The sequence below is a fragment of the Coffea eugenioides genome, chromosome 5, assembly GCF_003713205.1.
Source record: "Coffea eugenioides isolate CCC68of chromosome 5, Ceug_1.0, whole genome shotgun sequence".
In the NCBI taxonomy this organism is placed as follows: domain Eukaryota; kingdom Viridiplantae; phylum Streptophyta; class Magnoliopsida; order Gentianales; family Rubiaceae; genus Coffea; species Coffea eugenioides.
The window spans coordinates 48,212,832-48,228,305 of NC_040039.1; the positions used below are offsets into that span (position 1 = coordinate 48,212,832).

Sequence of the window (15,474 nt, forward strand, 5' to 3'; positions counted from 1 at the left end):
GATTGCTCTCTTCATTATCGAGAAAGAAGCCAAATTTCATGATCCTTCTAGTTTTGTCACCATTTAAATTGCAAATTAAAGGGGGAGTGGCCATAAGTGAGAGGTCTCGAATCCTCGGATTCGAATCCTTCTACTTATATTATATATCAAAAAATTGCAGACTGAGTAGAATAAGGTGAATTTAGACATGTTAATAGATCGGATCTTATCTATATCCAACTCAGATCCAATGTACTTGGATAAGGTTCTGATTTAATTTCTCAAACCCAAATCCTATTAAGACTCAGACCTTGTAAAAGAGTTATGAGTCTGGATATAGTATGATTTTTTATGATCCATATACAAATCCGAACACATACTAGATTCTATCCAGATCCAACTATATATAATTTAAATAAATTTATATATTAATAAATTTATAAAATTTCTATGGTCATTGGATCGAATGTAGTAAGACTTCATGATGTTTTTTTTAAAAACTAATTCTAGTTGTAATTGTGATTAGTACAAACTTTAAAAAAAAAAGGAGAAAAAGTAAAGGCAAATAAATAAAAATTTGAAAGTACTTATTGTTAAAATTTTAAAAATATGTAGAAATAGTCCATAATAGTTATTTTTTTGAGTTCATAATATTGCATTCAACTTCTTGAATATTAATTTTATTATTTGAAAATAAAATTTGGATGGTGTTTATTTTTTGAAATCTATATATTTTTAATATATTTTTACTTTAGTGTATTTAGAAATATACAACGGATTTCCATTGGATATCCAAATGCAGGAAAGTTTGGGTTTGGACTTATTGTTTAGACCTATAAAGGTTTAGGTCTAAGTTTGGGTTTAACTAAATTTAATGGGTCTGAATCTGGATTTGAATTAAAAAAATTCAATCCAGACTCTGTCCATTGACATACCTAGGTGCACTATTTTCCTGGGGGATGGATTGGATGATTATGGGACGAGAGAGTTTAAGTGAAAGATTTCGAGTTCACAAGTGCATGAAAAATATTTTTTCTTTCGCTGAGCCAAAACTAAGAAAAGAAAAAACATAAAACTCTGCAACTTTTTCGATATAAAACTGATTTCTAACAATGATTTTATTCAAACATGAGACCTTTTAGTACTACACAGGCGTACAGTTGCCATGAATACCACTAACCATTTCTCATGTCCACTTCTTGTCTTGTGTATAAATTTGTCTCCTACTTGCAAAAGTTTTAATTTTTCTATTTCTTTTGGGGTCATTTGTCAAGAACACATCCAAGCGTACGAGAATTTTTAAATCATTTTTTGTTCACGAGTTATTATTGACCTTGGGCATTGTATTTTTTTTGTTTACTCATCAAAAACCCGATAGTTGGGTATCATGAAAACGGTTAGCAATTAGTGAATTCCCCAGTTCAGTTATCCGGTCGGGCCGGTCCTGCAAAATAATAACCCAGTGATTAAGAAAACAGCAAAAACGATACAAACATAGTAGCAACTAGCAATCGCGTTCTTCCTCGATCCACCCTCTACAAAAAGCCAAAGCCTCCGCCGAGAAAGCGCTGATTAAAGACAGAGGAGAAATAATTCACATTCATTTTGCGTCCATATACATTTGTCTGGAGAGAAAAAGCGGGGAACAACGACGAGATCCACGGCTTCTTGGCGACATTTATCAGAGTAATTCTTCATATTTACTGCTGAAAAACTAAAATCTTCAGCAACCCTTTTTGATTTGTTGCTAATTGGTCATTGAGAAAGTGTTGTTTCATCGTTTCGATTTTTAGGTTCAAGAAAGTTTTTTTTTTTTTCCATATCAGTGAGTTTTTTTTTGCATAGAAATGAAGGTACTGATGATAGCCCTTTGCGGTTCCGCTATTGTTTCACTGTCTAAAACAGTTTAAAATTAGTGGGCATATGAGAAAACTTTGAATTTGTTAGGCTGTCACTTCAGAATTCCCCACTTCACCTAACGACTTTTTCCCATTATATTTTAGCCCCAAAGGATCCTACATTACACTCTTGTACTTGTACTAGAATGCTTGATGTTAATATTTTCTTATGATTGATTTCAGTGTGTTTTCATGACCTCTTCAGATTGTTTTTGAAAAGATCGAGTGAAATCAGGGGAACCCTTCGGTAAATTTGTGAAATTTGTCGTTGTGGGGCAGAATGGTTGGAAGATTGGCGGTGCATTTGGTTTGTAGGCTGAGGCTGTAAGTAAAAGAGAGTATTTTTTTGTCTGAGATGGCTGATGCTGCGGCTCTCATTGAGGCTTCGGGCTCCAGATTTAGTGATTTGGAGCTCATTGGTAGGGGGTCGTTCGGGGATGTCTATAAAGGGTAAGGATTGAAACAGAATATGTTATCTTTATTTGTTTTTAATATGCCTTTTGATTTTTCTATTCAAGGTGATATCTGTCTCATTTTGCTTTTGCTTGCAAGCTTTAACTCATCAGTGATGTTGGAAATCTGGATTGGCTTTTGTTAATTTTGCTTGTGTATTGTCCTCTATATTGATATTGTCAAATAGTTGTTTACTGATATTGAAAGGATGAATCCTGTCTCTTACTAAATTCAGAGAGTTGTTTAGGAAGTATTTTCAAGTGTTGCGTCATCGTAATAAAGAGATCTGATACAAAATTAATTGCTGGTCTAATTTGGTAATGGGCTTCAATCAATGGCTGCATAGTTTAGGATGATTAATTTTCAGCTTTTACTTGATCAATTTGTGGTTTAAGTTTCCCAAACTGGCTTCTTGTTATTGAAGCACACTGCATGCTGCATGTCCAGTTTAAGTCTACCAAGTGATTTGACAAAACTCAGGATTTTTGCCATGATGGATGGATCAGATGGTACTATGTGACGACATCATGTAGGCTTTGTAATGGTCTATGCTTCTATGGTCTACATATATCTACTAGATCACACAAGGTAAAAACGGCAGTCAAATTAGAGATGTGGGATATATGCATGGCTTGGTTCTGCTACACATGTAGATTTTTTACTTTTAAGTGAGAAGTATAGTCTAATGGTACAAATTAGTGAGAGTTTATATGCATCCAAACTTTTGAGAATCTAAGATCGAAGAAGGTGGATATTTCTTTGTCCATTCTGCTTGAAAATGGAAAGTACGTAAATGAATTTGGTAAAGAAAGAGCTATTCATAATTGAACAAGTGTCCGCAGACACGGAGTTTTGTGAATGCTATTAGATGGATCTTTTTGTAGGAGTTTAGTTAGAATCTTTTTCTTGCACAGTTAATTTGATTTGATTGGTTATAAACATCATTGCCGCGTTTGATGTTACTGCGACGTGGGCATTCTATATAGTAATGATTATACGAAAGACAAATGGAGTGATAGAAAGGTTGTGATCCAGTGATCCAAAAGATTGTGCTAGCTAAATGTCGATATCATTTAAGATTTGTTGGTGGAGTGTGCTTCGGTGCACGCTCTGAGGTCCAAAAGTTGGGTCTGGCCACCTTACAAATCAGACATGCCGTCACCCCTATCGGCGTGTCTTTATCTGAAGCTGCTTTTCATAGTCATTGGCACATGCAGGCAACCCATGCGGTAAAGGTAACACTATAAAAACTGACAATTTTACCCACTCATGCCTTGTATACATCTTATCCCCTCTCTCTCTTTGTCCAAAGTCTTTTCGCCTCTTTAATTGAACACCAAAGAATTGCAGTTAGCAGTTGATCTTGTTTGCCTATTGGACAGAGTATGGGATGGTCTAATAGCTTTGGGCCATGGGAACCTCTCATTACAAATTTCAACTTCCTTTTGGGCCTGATTGAGATTTTAGAAAATTTTCAGCAATTTCCATTTGGATTTCACAGAAAGTTGCTACTGGTTTATGAAGTTATATGTTATTGATTACACTATGGGCTCAATTGCATCTCTGGATGGTGCTGTCAAAGTTCTAGGGGGGAAAATAAACAATCATGAGGGACTTTGGCAGCAATTTGCTTCTTGATGTTGTTGAGAGATGTAGAGCTAGGCTGATTTAAGAAAGTTGCAAATTATGTTTTTTAATGCAATTGCTTTATCGGGCATTTGGAAATTTGGTTCTTTTTTGGCCAGTTCAACAATCAATATTTTCACCTTCAGCAGAGATCGGAGGGATAGAAATACCCAATGGTATCAAACATGGCAGGAGATGGATGTTTTCTAATAGTGTCAGATAGGGGTATTGTATGTAGTTGTAAGGAGATTACTATTTGATTATTTTGGAGTTCAGCTTATTTCCTTAAGGTTAGGTGACTTTAAAGTTGTGTCTCCCACACCAGAAATAGTAGCATCTTTTTTTTGGGAGTTATAAGCATACAGGACCATTAAAAAAATATATATAAACAAGTGATGTTTTTCGAATCTTTTGGAAAGGAAAGGAGGACTAGCAGGATAGTGAATGTGTATCTATCCTATGCGTGTGATAGGCCCATCTTCTTTATATGGTGGAGCCTTCATAAAGGTCCATGTCATGAGGTGGAAGTGCCATTCAAATTCATCTAACTTGAGTATATAACCAGTCCTCTGTATCTGATTTCCATGCATGTTTTAAATTATCTATTCTGATTAATTGGAAGATTCCTCTGAGTTAGCTAGATGTTCTTATGTGTTTCCTGAATTGCAGGTTTGATAAGGATCTTAACAAGGAGGTTGCTATTAAAGTTATTGATCTCGAAGAATCGTAAGTAGTGGACTTTGGTTATTTATTTTCTCATTTTGACTTTGAAATGCTTTGAGGACTTTTTCTTGATTGAGATCGTGACATTTATTATCAGAAAAGGATGGTTTAGGAGTCGCAATCCACCGTTTGACAATTCCTACTTTTTTTATCCTCTTCTTATTGACTCAAACAGAAAGGAAAGATTATGCAGTTCATTTTGGATTAGTTATTTGCTGTAGTTACTTTATCGCCTGACAAGTGGAATATTGCATCGCTCTCTTTTTTCTGATTAGTTAATTGTTTTACGATGAATGCTTTACTCTTTTTGCAACAACCAAGATGCTTTTGATCGTTTTATTTCCATATGAGAATGTGAAAATTCTTAAGGCCAATTATATTGCTAGTTGCAACTTAAGTGACTCCTGTTTTCTTTTCATTTATCAAAGCTGACTTGATTGCAATCTCATCTCCATTGTGCTTTCTTCTTGTTTTCCACATGAATACTCTTTAGGATATGTACTGCATCATCTAATTTCTTTTGGCATCATGTACATGTATTTTAACAATTGAACTTATTTAAATGTCACTGGATTTATCTGCAATACAGGGAGGATGAAATTGAGGACATTCAAAAGGTATCTTCCACTTTTTCATTTAGATGTTATGGATTGAGTACAAAAAGTCATGGAATAGGTGTTTTATTTGAATTATATATTTTTTCAGGAAATTGCAGTTTTGTCACAATGTCGATCTCCATATATTACAGAATACTATGGATCCTATCTGCACCAAACTAAGCTTTGGATAATAATGGAATACATGGCTGGTGGTTCTGTTGCTGACCTGGTAGGTAACTTGATTTTTTGAGAAAGTAATTGTCTTGGCTTTGTGATGAAATGCTTTCTCCAAATTAGGAGCAAGCTTTCATGCTCTATGATGGAACAAGATTGAAATCTAGTAGTTGGAGACTGTTCTGCATTGATGCCTTTTGTTACATTATGTTACTGTCGTATTTATAGTATTGGATTAGAAAAAGCCCGACTAACAAAGTCCTGATGTGGAATATTAAGGTCAATTTTATCTAGATGTCCAGGTCAGGTCATTTAACCAATGGTGCCATAATCAATTAATGGAAGCTTTTAATGTGATTGACTCTAGATTTGACTTGTAAATTGGTGATTGCCATGATCACTATGAGTAAACTGTTTTGGATCTCTTGCTTGAAGACAGTATCCAACATTTGCATTGCCTTTTTTGGTTTTTCATCCATTTTTGCGTCCTCCTCTAGCAATACAAAAATTTTCAAAATCACCAATCTGGATTGCTGGGAGGTTTTCTTATTACCATGAAATGTCTTTTCATCTCCCAAACCTTAGAAAATTATCAGCAGAAAAAGGACTGTTTTTTCACCCTCCAATTCAACAGTCTGCCCTCTTCTATGTGATACTTTTATGCTGTAAAGTGTGTTACAGAATAACAAAGCATGAATCCAAGAGACATAAATTGCAATACTTGGTACTGAAAGAGGAATGACTTAATTCTTTTATTGTTTAGGACTCCTCAGTTTCCACATTGATGGCTCTCTTTTCTGTTTAGGGGTTTCAGGCTGGTCATTTCTCATATGTAGTTTCTGTTTTGGTATGGCATGGGTACATCAGTGATGATGCTACAGCATATGCTAAGAGGTCCTTACCCTTTACCTTCTGAAAGGAAAATAGACCAAAACTAACATGTGGTATATGTGCTGTCTGCAGATATCATAGTTGTTAAAGATTTGTAACTCTCACTTCAAAGATTTGAAATTGCCTCTTTATCTGGAACATCTAGAATCAGGACCTGTGAGGCCTAACTCTTTTGCCTCTTTTAAAAAGGAACAGATATGCTTTGTTTTCTTCAAGACGTTGACTTTGCTCGGCACAATTATGTTTATAAATTTGTGAAAGAAGTCTGTGAATGTGTTTATTCTGTGCTGTATTGACGGTTCTTGGATATTTTTTCTGCAGATTCAACCAAATCAGCCTTTGGATGAGATGTCCATAGCTTGCATTTTACGTGACTTGCTTCATGCAGTTGAATACCTCCACAACGAAGGGAAAATTCATCGTGATATTAAAGGTTTTTTTTATCATGTCCCTAATCCCTTAATGACTAACCTAAATTAGTATTTTATTCTTCAACAAAGATCATTTTGTCAATTAGAAATATGGATTAATAACTTAAGGATGTGGATTTCATTTCTATTCATGCTTTGTCTTCATGTTACACTGTTGATATCATGGTTTTCCATGTGCCTAGTGCAATACATACCTTAGTATTAGTTGGCTACTGTTGCTATTTAAAAGGTTACCTGCCTTTTTCATTCATACTGATGTAGACAACAAATGGCTCCAGGAAATCCAAGGTTAAGGATTTCCAGAACTTTGCTCAAGCTTCAATTAGGCTCATCTTCAAAGATAAAGAGCTTTATTCGGGAGTTGGTTTGAGACTTAAAAAGAGTATATGAGCTCTTTATCTCTGGAGGCATGCCTAATTGAAGCTTGAGCAAAATTCTGGAAAAACTTTAACCTTGGATATCCTGGATACATTTTTCTCTGTATCACAAACATAAGTTTTCAGATGGCAGTTTCTCTTTCTTTTTTCTGTTGAATGATGACTGATGTATATCCTTTGCAGCTGCCAATATTTTGTTGACAGAAAATGGTGACGTTAAGGTAAGTGTTTTATGCTCCTAGTTCCAATGTTTCTCTTTGATGTGGTCTCTTAGGAGAGATTCTTTGTGTTCAATAGAGCAAGCTATCTGTTCTATGTTTCCTCAAGCATTCGGACATTGACTTCAGGTTGCTGACTTCGGTGTTTCTGCACAATTAACAAGAACAATTTCAAGGAGAAAGGTACTCATGTTGTTTTTACTTTCATATGATTATTTAACCCAGCTTTTGAGCCTCTATAGGAAATGTTGCTTGTAGATCGTAATGGTCTCTGAGTTTTTTCTGTTTAGGCTCGTTATGAAAATTATTTATAGACAAGCATTTCTCTTTTGTTTTCCGTTTGATAGACCATGAGGTTATTCTTGCAATCTGGTAACTACCCTAACCATTGATGTAGCAGTTATCATATGTTTCCTTCTTGTTTTCTTTCACATTCAGTTTCATTGGCTGGTTTGTTCTTTAATCTTCCAAGCATGGTCCATGTTAGATCCTTTTTGAACGACACCACTAATTTTTCTCTAGCTGCATTTATGACATCTGAGAATACGTGCAATACAATCTTTTTCATATTTATAGATTTTACGAATGAGAAATTTTCTGCCCTGGTGTTTCTTCACAGTTGCTCAATTGGTGTCTGTTTCTTCAAGGTTGCTGATTCCATGTTTAGTTAAGCTTTTAGAGGAGGGCGACATTATATCTTAGCAGGCAGAGGGTCCTATGTTCAATTTACATTGTCATCCAGTTATAAAGAATCAATTTATATGTAGGGGGCATGCTAGAATTGCGTAGATAAATAGGTTATACTCCTCTTTAACATTATTGGCTGTTAGATGAGGCAGTGGATCAACAGTTACTTGTTGCTTCTTTCTGGCTTTTGCAGTCTGTTACAGAGAAACTACTCTGGGTTAATGTAGGGATAGTGCTTTTGCTTAGTTACTATGGAGATGGCAGTCTCCTTGGGTGTGTCCTCTTTAATTTTTTTGTGTCTTGTGAAGTTATTCAACAAAATTTCCTAGTTATTTGGTTGAGTTTTATTTTTTATTTTGGTCATAGTCTTTACCTTTTTCAATTTATGAGAATCATTGGTTTCCATGAATTGTGAGATGTTCAGGCTAATGCAATTAAATATGGCAGACATTTGTAGGAACTCCATTTTGGATGGCTCCAGAAGTAATCCAGAATTCAGAAGGATATAATGAGAAGGTACGTCATTGAGAAATGTTTCATGTATCTTCTGATTTGATCATTTCTTCGCTTTCTCTCATGTTTTACTTTGCACTTTCTTTTATACTTATAATTTTGGGATTAATTTCCTCTTTATTTTTGCATGAATTTGTCACCATATTTATTAATATATACACAATATGCATGTAATTGTGTGCACTCTGAGTTAGGACACCACTTTTGAAATTTTGAGCCAGGGCCATATGCTAAAGTCTCTGTTTGATGCAGGCAGATATTTGGTCTCTAGGGATAACTGTAATTGAAATGGCAAAGGGGGAACCTCCACTTGCAGATCTCCACCCAATGAGAGTTCTTTTCATTATTCCTCGGGAAAATCCTCCTCAAGTATACTTCTATTCTTTGATGAATATTTGGCATTGTCAACATCCTTTAGCCTTACTTTTTTGCTGTTTTATGTGCTCTATGAATTTATTCCTGCATCTATAATCATCTATACTAGAAGTTGACAGTTTATTGTACACCTTGCAGCTGGATGATCACTTTTCTCGTCTTATGAAAGAATTCGTATCATTGTGTTTGAAGAAGAATCCTGCTGAAGTAGGTTCAATTTCCTTCACTTCCTTGTTACCGTGCTCTCTCTCTTCTTGTAATCACGGACATAAGCAGATCATTTTTTTATTACTTTTATGATAATATGCCCCAAGTGCTATATCACGGAACTATAGGGTATTATAATGATGGGTATCCAATCTGTTGTGTGCAAATATGAAAGACTTTGTGGTGATACAACTTTGATCATGTTTCAAGTTTAATAGCTTCAAATATTCAGTAATGAGCTGAGCATCTATACTTTAAATTTCAGATTTTTAGATAACACGTAAACTGATCCAAACTTTTGAATTGATTTTATTGGATATGTTTTGCATTGTGAATATTTTTCTATCTAATGTTTCTTTTATGGTTTAATTATAGAGGCCAAGTGCAAAGGAACTTTTGAAGCATCGTTTTATCAGGAATGCTAGGAAGAGTCCAAGGCTTTTGGAGAGAATCAGGTGATCTTGCTGCAACCAGCCAACCCTGCATTATTTCTTTAAATCTCTCAACTCTGAAAATGAATTTTGTTCTTCAATAGTTGGGTTTTGCCAGAACATTGTCAACTTTTTTTAGATAGAGAGGCTTAATTACCATCCCAGTTTTTCCTTGCTACTTCTACTATGCAATAAATTAACAGTCTCTGTGGTACACTATTCTCTCCCGAAATGGATTTTAAGTACTATACAGACCCTTCTTTTACCACTTTTCTGGCTGTAGGTTCTGTTTTTTGCTTGACTCGAAATTGAAGCCATGCATGTCTGCTTGGGTCAAGACAGTTGGAGCCTTGATTCAGTCAATGCTAGAAATCACATTTTTTTTTAATATTAGCACTTTTTCTTTGAAAAAGCAGTTTTAAATTAAAATTATGTTTTTGATTCAAAAGTACAGTAATATAGTTGAATTTTAAGGCTTTTAGTTAGCTATCAACAGACCTGAATTTATTGCTCTATGCTTATGTTTGGAGACAAGATGACTGTTTAAAAATTGAAGAAAGTACGGAATACAATGAAGATGTTACTTGATAGATCAACATAATCTTTCTATCTCGAGAGAAGAAATTGTTTTATTCTGTGATGGATGTCCTTTTGTTTTATCTTGTAGAGAGCGCCACAAGTTCCAAGCCAAGGAAGATGTTGAAACCCCCAGAAATGGTATAAAACCTTTTGGCGAGGCATCTGGTACCATGAAGGTGACAAGAGATGCTGGCGTAGAAGATACTGTACGAATCAGGTTAGATGAATCTCTCTTTCATTGTTTTTAATTTTTTTGGGCTGCCACATTAGTCACTTTTGTACTCATTGGTGAGTTGTACTTGCAGCGGCCAAGGAAAAACTTTGAGAAATGCTGGATGGGACTTCAGCCTTGGTGCGACCTCTGGCACTGGGACAGTGCGAAGTGCTGTGAGGCCACCTCAGGTTAGGGATAGAAAACCAGAGGCTTTTTTAAGTCAAGCTTCTTCAAGAAAAATTCTAGATAGTGGTAACCAGTGGTCTTCTGCTTCTGGAAAAGATGCTAGAGATGCTTACCAGGATGACAAGCAGGATTACTATCATGAAGATGTCTCTCTCTCTCTCTCACTCTCACTCTCCCTCTCTCTCTCTCTCTCTCGCTCTCGCTCTCTCTCTCCCTATGCACACGCGCCTGTACCTGTGCATGTGTTGCTTGTGTATATATGCATGTGATATGCCTGTTTGTCGTGTATATTTGCTAACTCTTTCCTTAAGTTTATCCTGAACTATAATTGCTGGATATCTTATTGAAACTTTAAATTAATAGCCATAGGATGAGGCCTTTCTTGCTTAAGTAACATGCTTTTTGTCTGCATGATGGGTTTTAATTTAGGCTCTTGCTATCAACATTGTTTTAGATGATATTGGTTGTAAATCGTGCAAGTCAACTTATCAAACATTTGCAACTTGAAGTTGGTTGGATTAAGTTCACAATCACTTTTTTCCCTGAAGCTATTGCTCTCAGTGCTCCATAACCAGGGGTGAAATTAGAAATGTGCATATATATTCCCTTCTATATAAGATTAACATTCAGTGTTGTTATGCTTATACCTAATTGAAAGTACAGAAAATTGTGATCTTATGTTTTGACAACAAATTCTGTTATAGTTCTTGCTACTTTATACTCATCAATTACACGTTTAAGTTTTCCCTGCCCACATGTTCCCCTGAAAAATTTTCACCTTTACCTTATTCAGGAAGAATTGTCAGTGGGTGGGACAGGAACGGTTGTTGTTCGGTCTCCAAGACGAGTTTCACCTTCCTCTTTGTTTAGTGACCAAAGCTCCTTGGTGTGTCTACCTTCTGATTGAGATGGAAAATAGTTGCTTTGATTTTCTTTTTTACGGTGTTTGATACTATCTTCATAGAATTTCTACTGCCTTTCAGTCTAGCAGCACGTACAATTCAGTAGAGGATTCATCTACCAGCGGCACTGTGGTTTATCGTGGACAGCATGATGATTCAGACTCTCCGCGTAAATCCAGACTTGGGATCCAAGAGAGAACTTCAAGTGCATCAGTTGAGGACAGTTCAATAAACCTTGCCGAGGTTATTTATCTGCAACAATTTTCCTACTTGATGACACTGAGATACTAGATTTGGGTAAACTACTGGAATGGTATAATGTTAAGGTTACAAACTTGGTAGTTGGCATGAATTGGTAGGGATCTAAATGTCTTTTATTTTCTTCAGATATCTTTGAAAATGTCAATTCCTCCTTCCACTTGGTGGTTTTTATCCATTTCTTGCTATTGGTATATTCAATGCTTCCTCAGTTTTATTGCATAAAATATTTTCTGATTTACAGTTTCAAGGTATCTTGATTGCCAGAATTATTTGCCTGATGTCTGTTGCATCATCATCTTCATGATTTGTATGCCAAAGCTTAATTGTCTGTTATGTTATTTAGGCCAAAGCTGCTATTCAAGCGGGGTTAAAGAAGGGAAATATGAGAGAAAGGTCCATGTTAGGCAAGGCCAACAGAGATGAACAAGAAAGTAAAAGAAGAGAACAATCTAGTTCTGATTTATCTAGGTACATCGTATGTTTGGTCTGCTCCTTCCATATTGGGTACAATCTTTTGGTTTCGACACTGGCTGAAATATCATGCCTGACTAATCTTGTTCCTACTGTGTGTTTGTGTTGCTACTTGGAACTTGAACATCAACTCGCAGACATACCGAAGAATACCTTGATGCACAGAAAGCACTTCCCAAGTCACGCCAAACAAGTGACGAAGAAGATGCTGCACGTAGTTCTGCTGCATCTTCTTCTGCCCCATTGTCAATTCTACTCATTCCTTCATTAAAAGAGGTTTGCATTTTTAAGATAATTACAGGACATGCCAGATCTTCATCGATTAGAATATACTTTAATGATCATTTGTGAGGCTTTTTGATATGCTGTTTAACTTTGAAAATCAAATTAATTCTATTAACTTGGTGTTTATTATTTGAACATATACGACTCCACATTTTTGTATATTCTCAGTGGATGTTTAGACATAAAATCTTGTCTTCTGACTGAGAGATCTGAAGTCTTGTGCAAACTCAATTAATTGTTTTAAGCATTACGCTTTGGTGTTATATTTTTCTTGCAAAATTTCTTTCTAGTCATATAGCCATTGAGAAAATAATGTAGTTACGAAATTGGTTTTGGGCATATCTAAATGGTTTCCAACTTTCCTAGGTCCTCATGGATTTAGTTTTTTAAGGACAAACATCTTTGTTACAGGATTAGCCTAAATTTTCTGTCAAAGCTGAACCAACAACGTGATCACAGAGTTATCTGGTGCTCATGTCATACAATATCTCATATTCCAGAAAATTTGCATCAATAAGAAATTTAATTCTGTAGTGCTCACCATCAAAATTTGATTTATAATTTGGCAAAACCTCTTTTCTGGCCAAACTGCATTTCTTCTCTTTATCTCTGTTTTATTTCTGGGAATTCAACCCAAAAAGCCATTCTGTGGAAACCTAGTTTTTGACCTTGATGAGTCATTTGAGTGTACGTGATGCTGAAATGGGGAAACATTATCTGCATGCTTTTTTTCCCACTTGGGAGTGTTCATCACCACATGCCTTTGACTATGTATTGTAAGAGTGTAATTTTTTTTTAGTTCTTTTTTGTTTTCTCTGCCACATGGTGAGAGCATGAGCATGAAATAAATTTATTACTGAGTGAAACATTTATATTAACATATGTATGATCCTATGTAGGTGATTACTGATGATTCGGAAAGGTTGATGATGCGGACATTGGCCAACTCTTTTATGGATATTGAACGCTCCAAGCCTGGGTCTTGCGAACTTCTTGTGACAAGATTACTACAGCGATTGGCAAGGTTCATATATTTTCTTTTCATCTTTTTGCTTAGAATAAAATCTTCATTTTGTGTTGTTTGGTTTAAAGATCAAGATATATCTTTGTAGTTCAAAAGATTCTTCACTGAAAGACCTGCAAGACCTTGCAGCTCGAATATTTAGCAAGGGAAAGGCAGAAGCAGAGAGTACGAAGGCAGAAGCTGACAGCAAGAAAAAGCCTCAAAGCAAGGACATGCATTCAAACAGTAATTTGAGCCCCCTTGCACGGTTCTTACTCTCAAGGTTGGTCAGTGAAATTTTTTGGCCTATAAGAATTTATCATCGCGATTGAATAGAAGACTAGGTGTGTGTTTTTTATGATTCAAACAATGCGGCACATGTTTTTGGATTTCCATGGCTACTGTAAAATGGGATTATCCACAAAATATTTTTGATTTGAGTGACAACAATGATTACAATCATTGAGCAATGAGCTTAAACAATATGGAAATGCAAGTGCGGTTTGTGAGCTGCAATTTTTGTAAAACCGTCCTTTTGCATGATGGTGAGGATTTGCACCACAGCAATATAAAAGATTGCAATGGTTTTTACTGTCGTTGTAGATCATCATCATCATCGTCGTCGGCATAATACTCGTCTGATTCGAAATGTACCTTTTCAATTGCAGATGGCAAGGCCATGTCTCCCGGGATTTAAGTAATTAAAGATGAGGGCCTGGGCCAGATAGTTTGTGTCTGTACTTCTGTGCTTGTATTTGGATTAGTTTTAATTCAATGTACATAGGATTTAGAGAAACTCATTATTTATAGTGTCCTATTCATGTTTTCCTTTCCCTGTTCAACAAACTTTTGGTGTTCTTTTCTTAGTTTGTTTTGAGCGAAGGTTGAGGTGTCCATATAGATGTAACATTAGTAAATTTTGTATTTATTGAGACAATCATTTGGTACAAATTTTGTGATGTATCTTTTGACAGTGCTATTACTAAGAAAGCAATTAAATACCTGCTAATGAAAACAGATTTTGGTGGGCTTTGTGACCACCATTGATGGCCTTTGGACGTCCAGGTCATTAATGGCCTTCACCAATGGCCGTTGGATGTCATGGCCATTAACAAGCTTGATGATTTTTCACGGTGCTGCTAGTGAATTTGCCGAAGCTACCTATCCACATTATATTTCCTTTTCCAGAATGGGGGAGAAATCTGAGATAGGCTTATTTACGTTATATTTCTTTTCCAGAATGGAGAACAAATCTAAGACAAGCTCTGGAAATGGCTTATATGTACATATGATGCGTGAAGTTATAATTGGTCTTAAAATTCTGCTATGGTCTTTTTTGTTCTGCTTTAAAGTAGATTGATGAATGTCTTGGTTCTCAAGTGCTTTTTCTATGCTGATTCTTAGTGATTGATATAGTCTGTAATGGCAATTGGAATTGGAGAAATGTGGCTGTCATAAGCCTGATGCTTCTTACTCATCTCGAGGCTGGCAACAACTGTACATGTGAAACTATTTAAGGAACATCATCTCGTTGGTTTTATCTCAGCAGTCAAGCCGAGCGGCAAGAACCTTATACCATACTTACTGTACTTTAAATCAGCAAGGGGCTGCTTGGTTAAAGGGTTTGGGAATCAAAGAATGGAATAAACTCCTTATTTATTGCTTGGGTTAAGTCTATTGGAATGCAATTTTTGGAATCATATCTAAAAAATCATTTCTAAAAAATCATTCCCGAGCAAATTGGGAGGTTTTGGACAAAACCCTCAATTTATTCTCTCGGACAACATTTATGACTCCTCTACCCTCTCTTTCTCTCCATCACCATGACTTCACCATATTCAAATCCAATTTCACTTTTCCGTTTCTTTCCCAGAAAGCTCAACTCGCCGAACCACCTCCGCCAATATCTCCATCGCAAACCACCACCACTACCACCTCCACTGCGATGTCATTGCCTCCTAACCCGGCCTCTGGCAATCCGCTTTACAATC

At 35.9% G+C, this 15,474-nt stretch overlaps 1 protein-coding gene across 4 annotated transcripts; it reads left to right on the top strand.

Annotated features, from left to right (window-relative positions):
• The first annotated feature begins 1,580 nt into the window (after positions 1 to 1,580).
• Positions 1,581 to 14,682, top strand: LOC113769893 (germinal center kinase 1-like). Of its 4 annotated transcripts, none has more exons than XM_027314209.1 (21): positions 1,581 to 1,665; positions 2,083 to 2,327; positions 4,626 to 4,682; positions 5,269 to 5,296; positions 5,385 to 5,507; positions 6,665 to 6,776; positions 7,335 to 7,372; positions 7,499 to 7,552; positions 8,504 to 8,572; positions 8,822 to 8,938; positions 9,083 to 9,151; positions 9,527 to 9,606; positions 10,250 to 10,378; positions 10,467 to 10,707; positions 11,355 to 11,447; positions 11,545 to 11,706; positions 12,068 to 12,192; positions 12,333 to 12,471; positions 13,380 to 13,504; positions 13,593 to 13,766; positions 14,152 to 14,682. In XM_027314209.1, the coding sequence occupies exons 2-21, from the start codon at positions 2,233 to 2,235 to the stop codon at positions 14,186 to 14,188; spliced, it is 2,067 nt and encodes a 688-aa protein (XP_027170010.1). In that variant the 5' UTR covers positions 1,581 to 1,665; positions 2,083 to 2,232; the 3' UTR covers positions 14,189 to 14,682. The 4 variants fall into 4 exon arrangements, with proteins under 4 accessions (XP_027170010.1, XP_027170012.1, XP_027170011.1 ...); XM_027314211.1 differs by having other exon boundaries at positions 10,467 to 10,563; XM_027314210.1 differs by having other exon boundaries at positions 14,087 to 14,173.
• Positions 14,683 to 15,474: the final 792 nt, after the last annotated feature.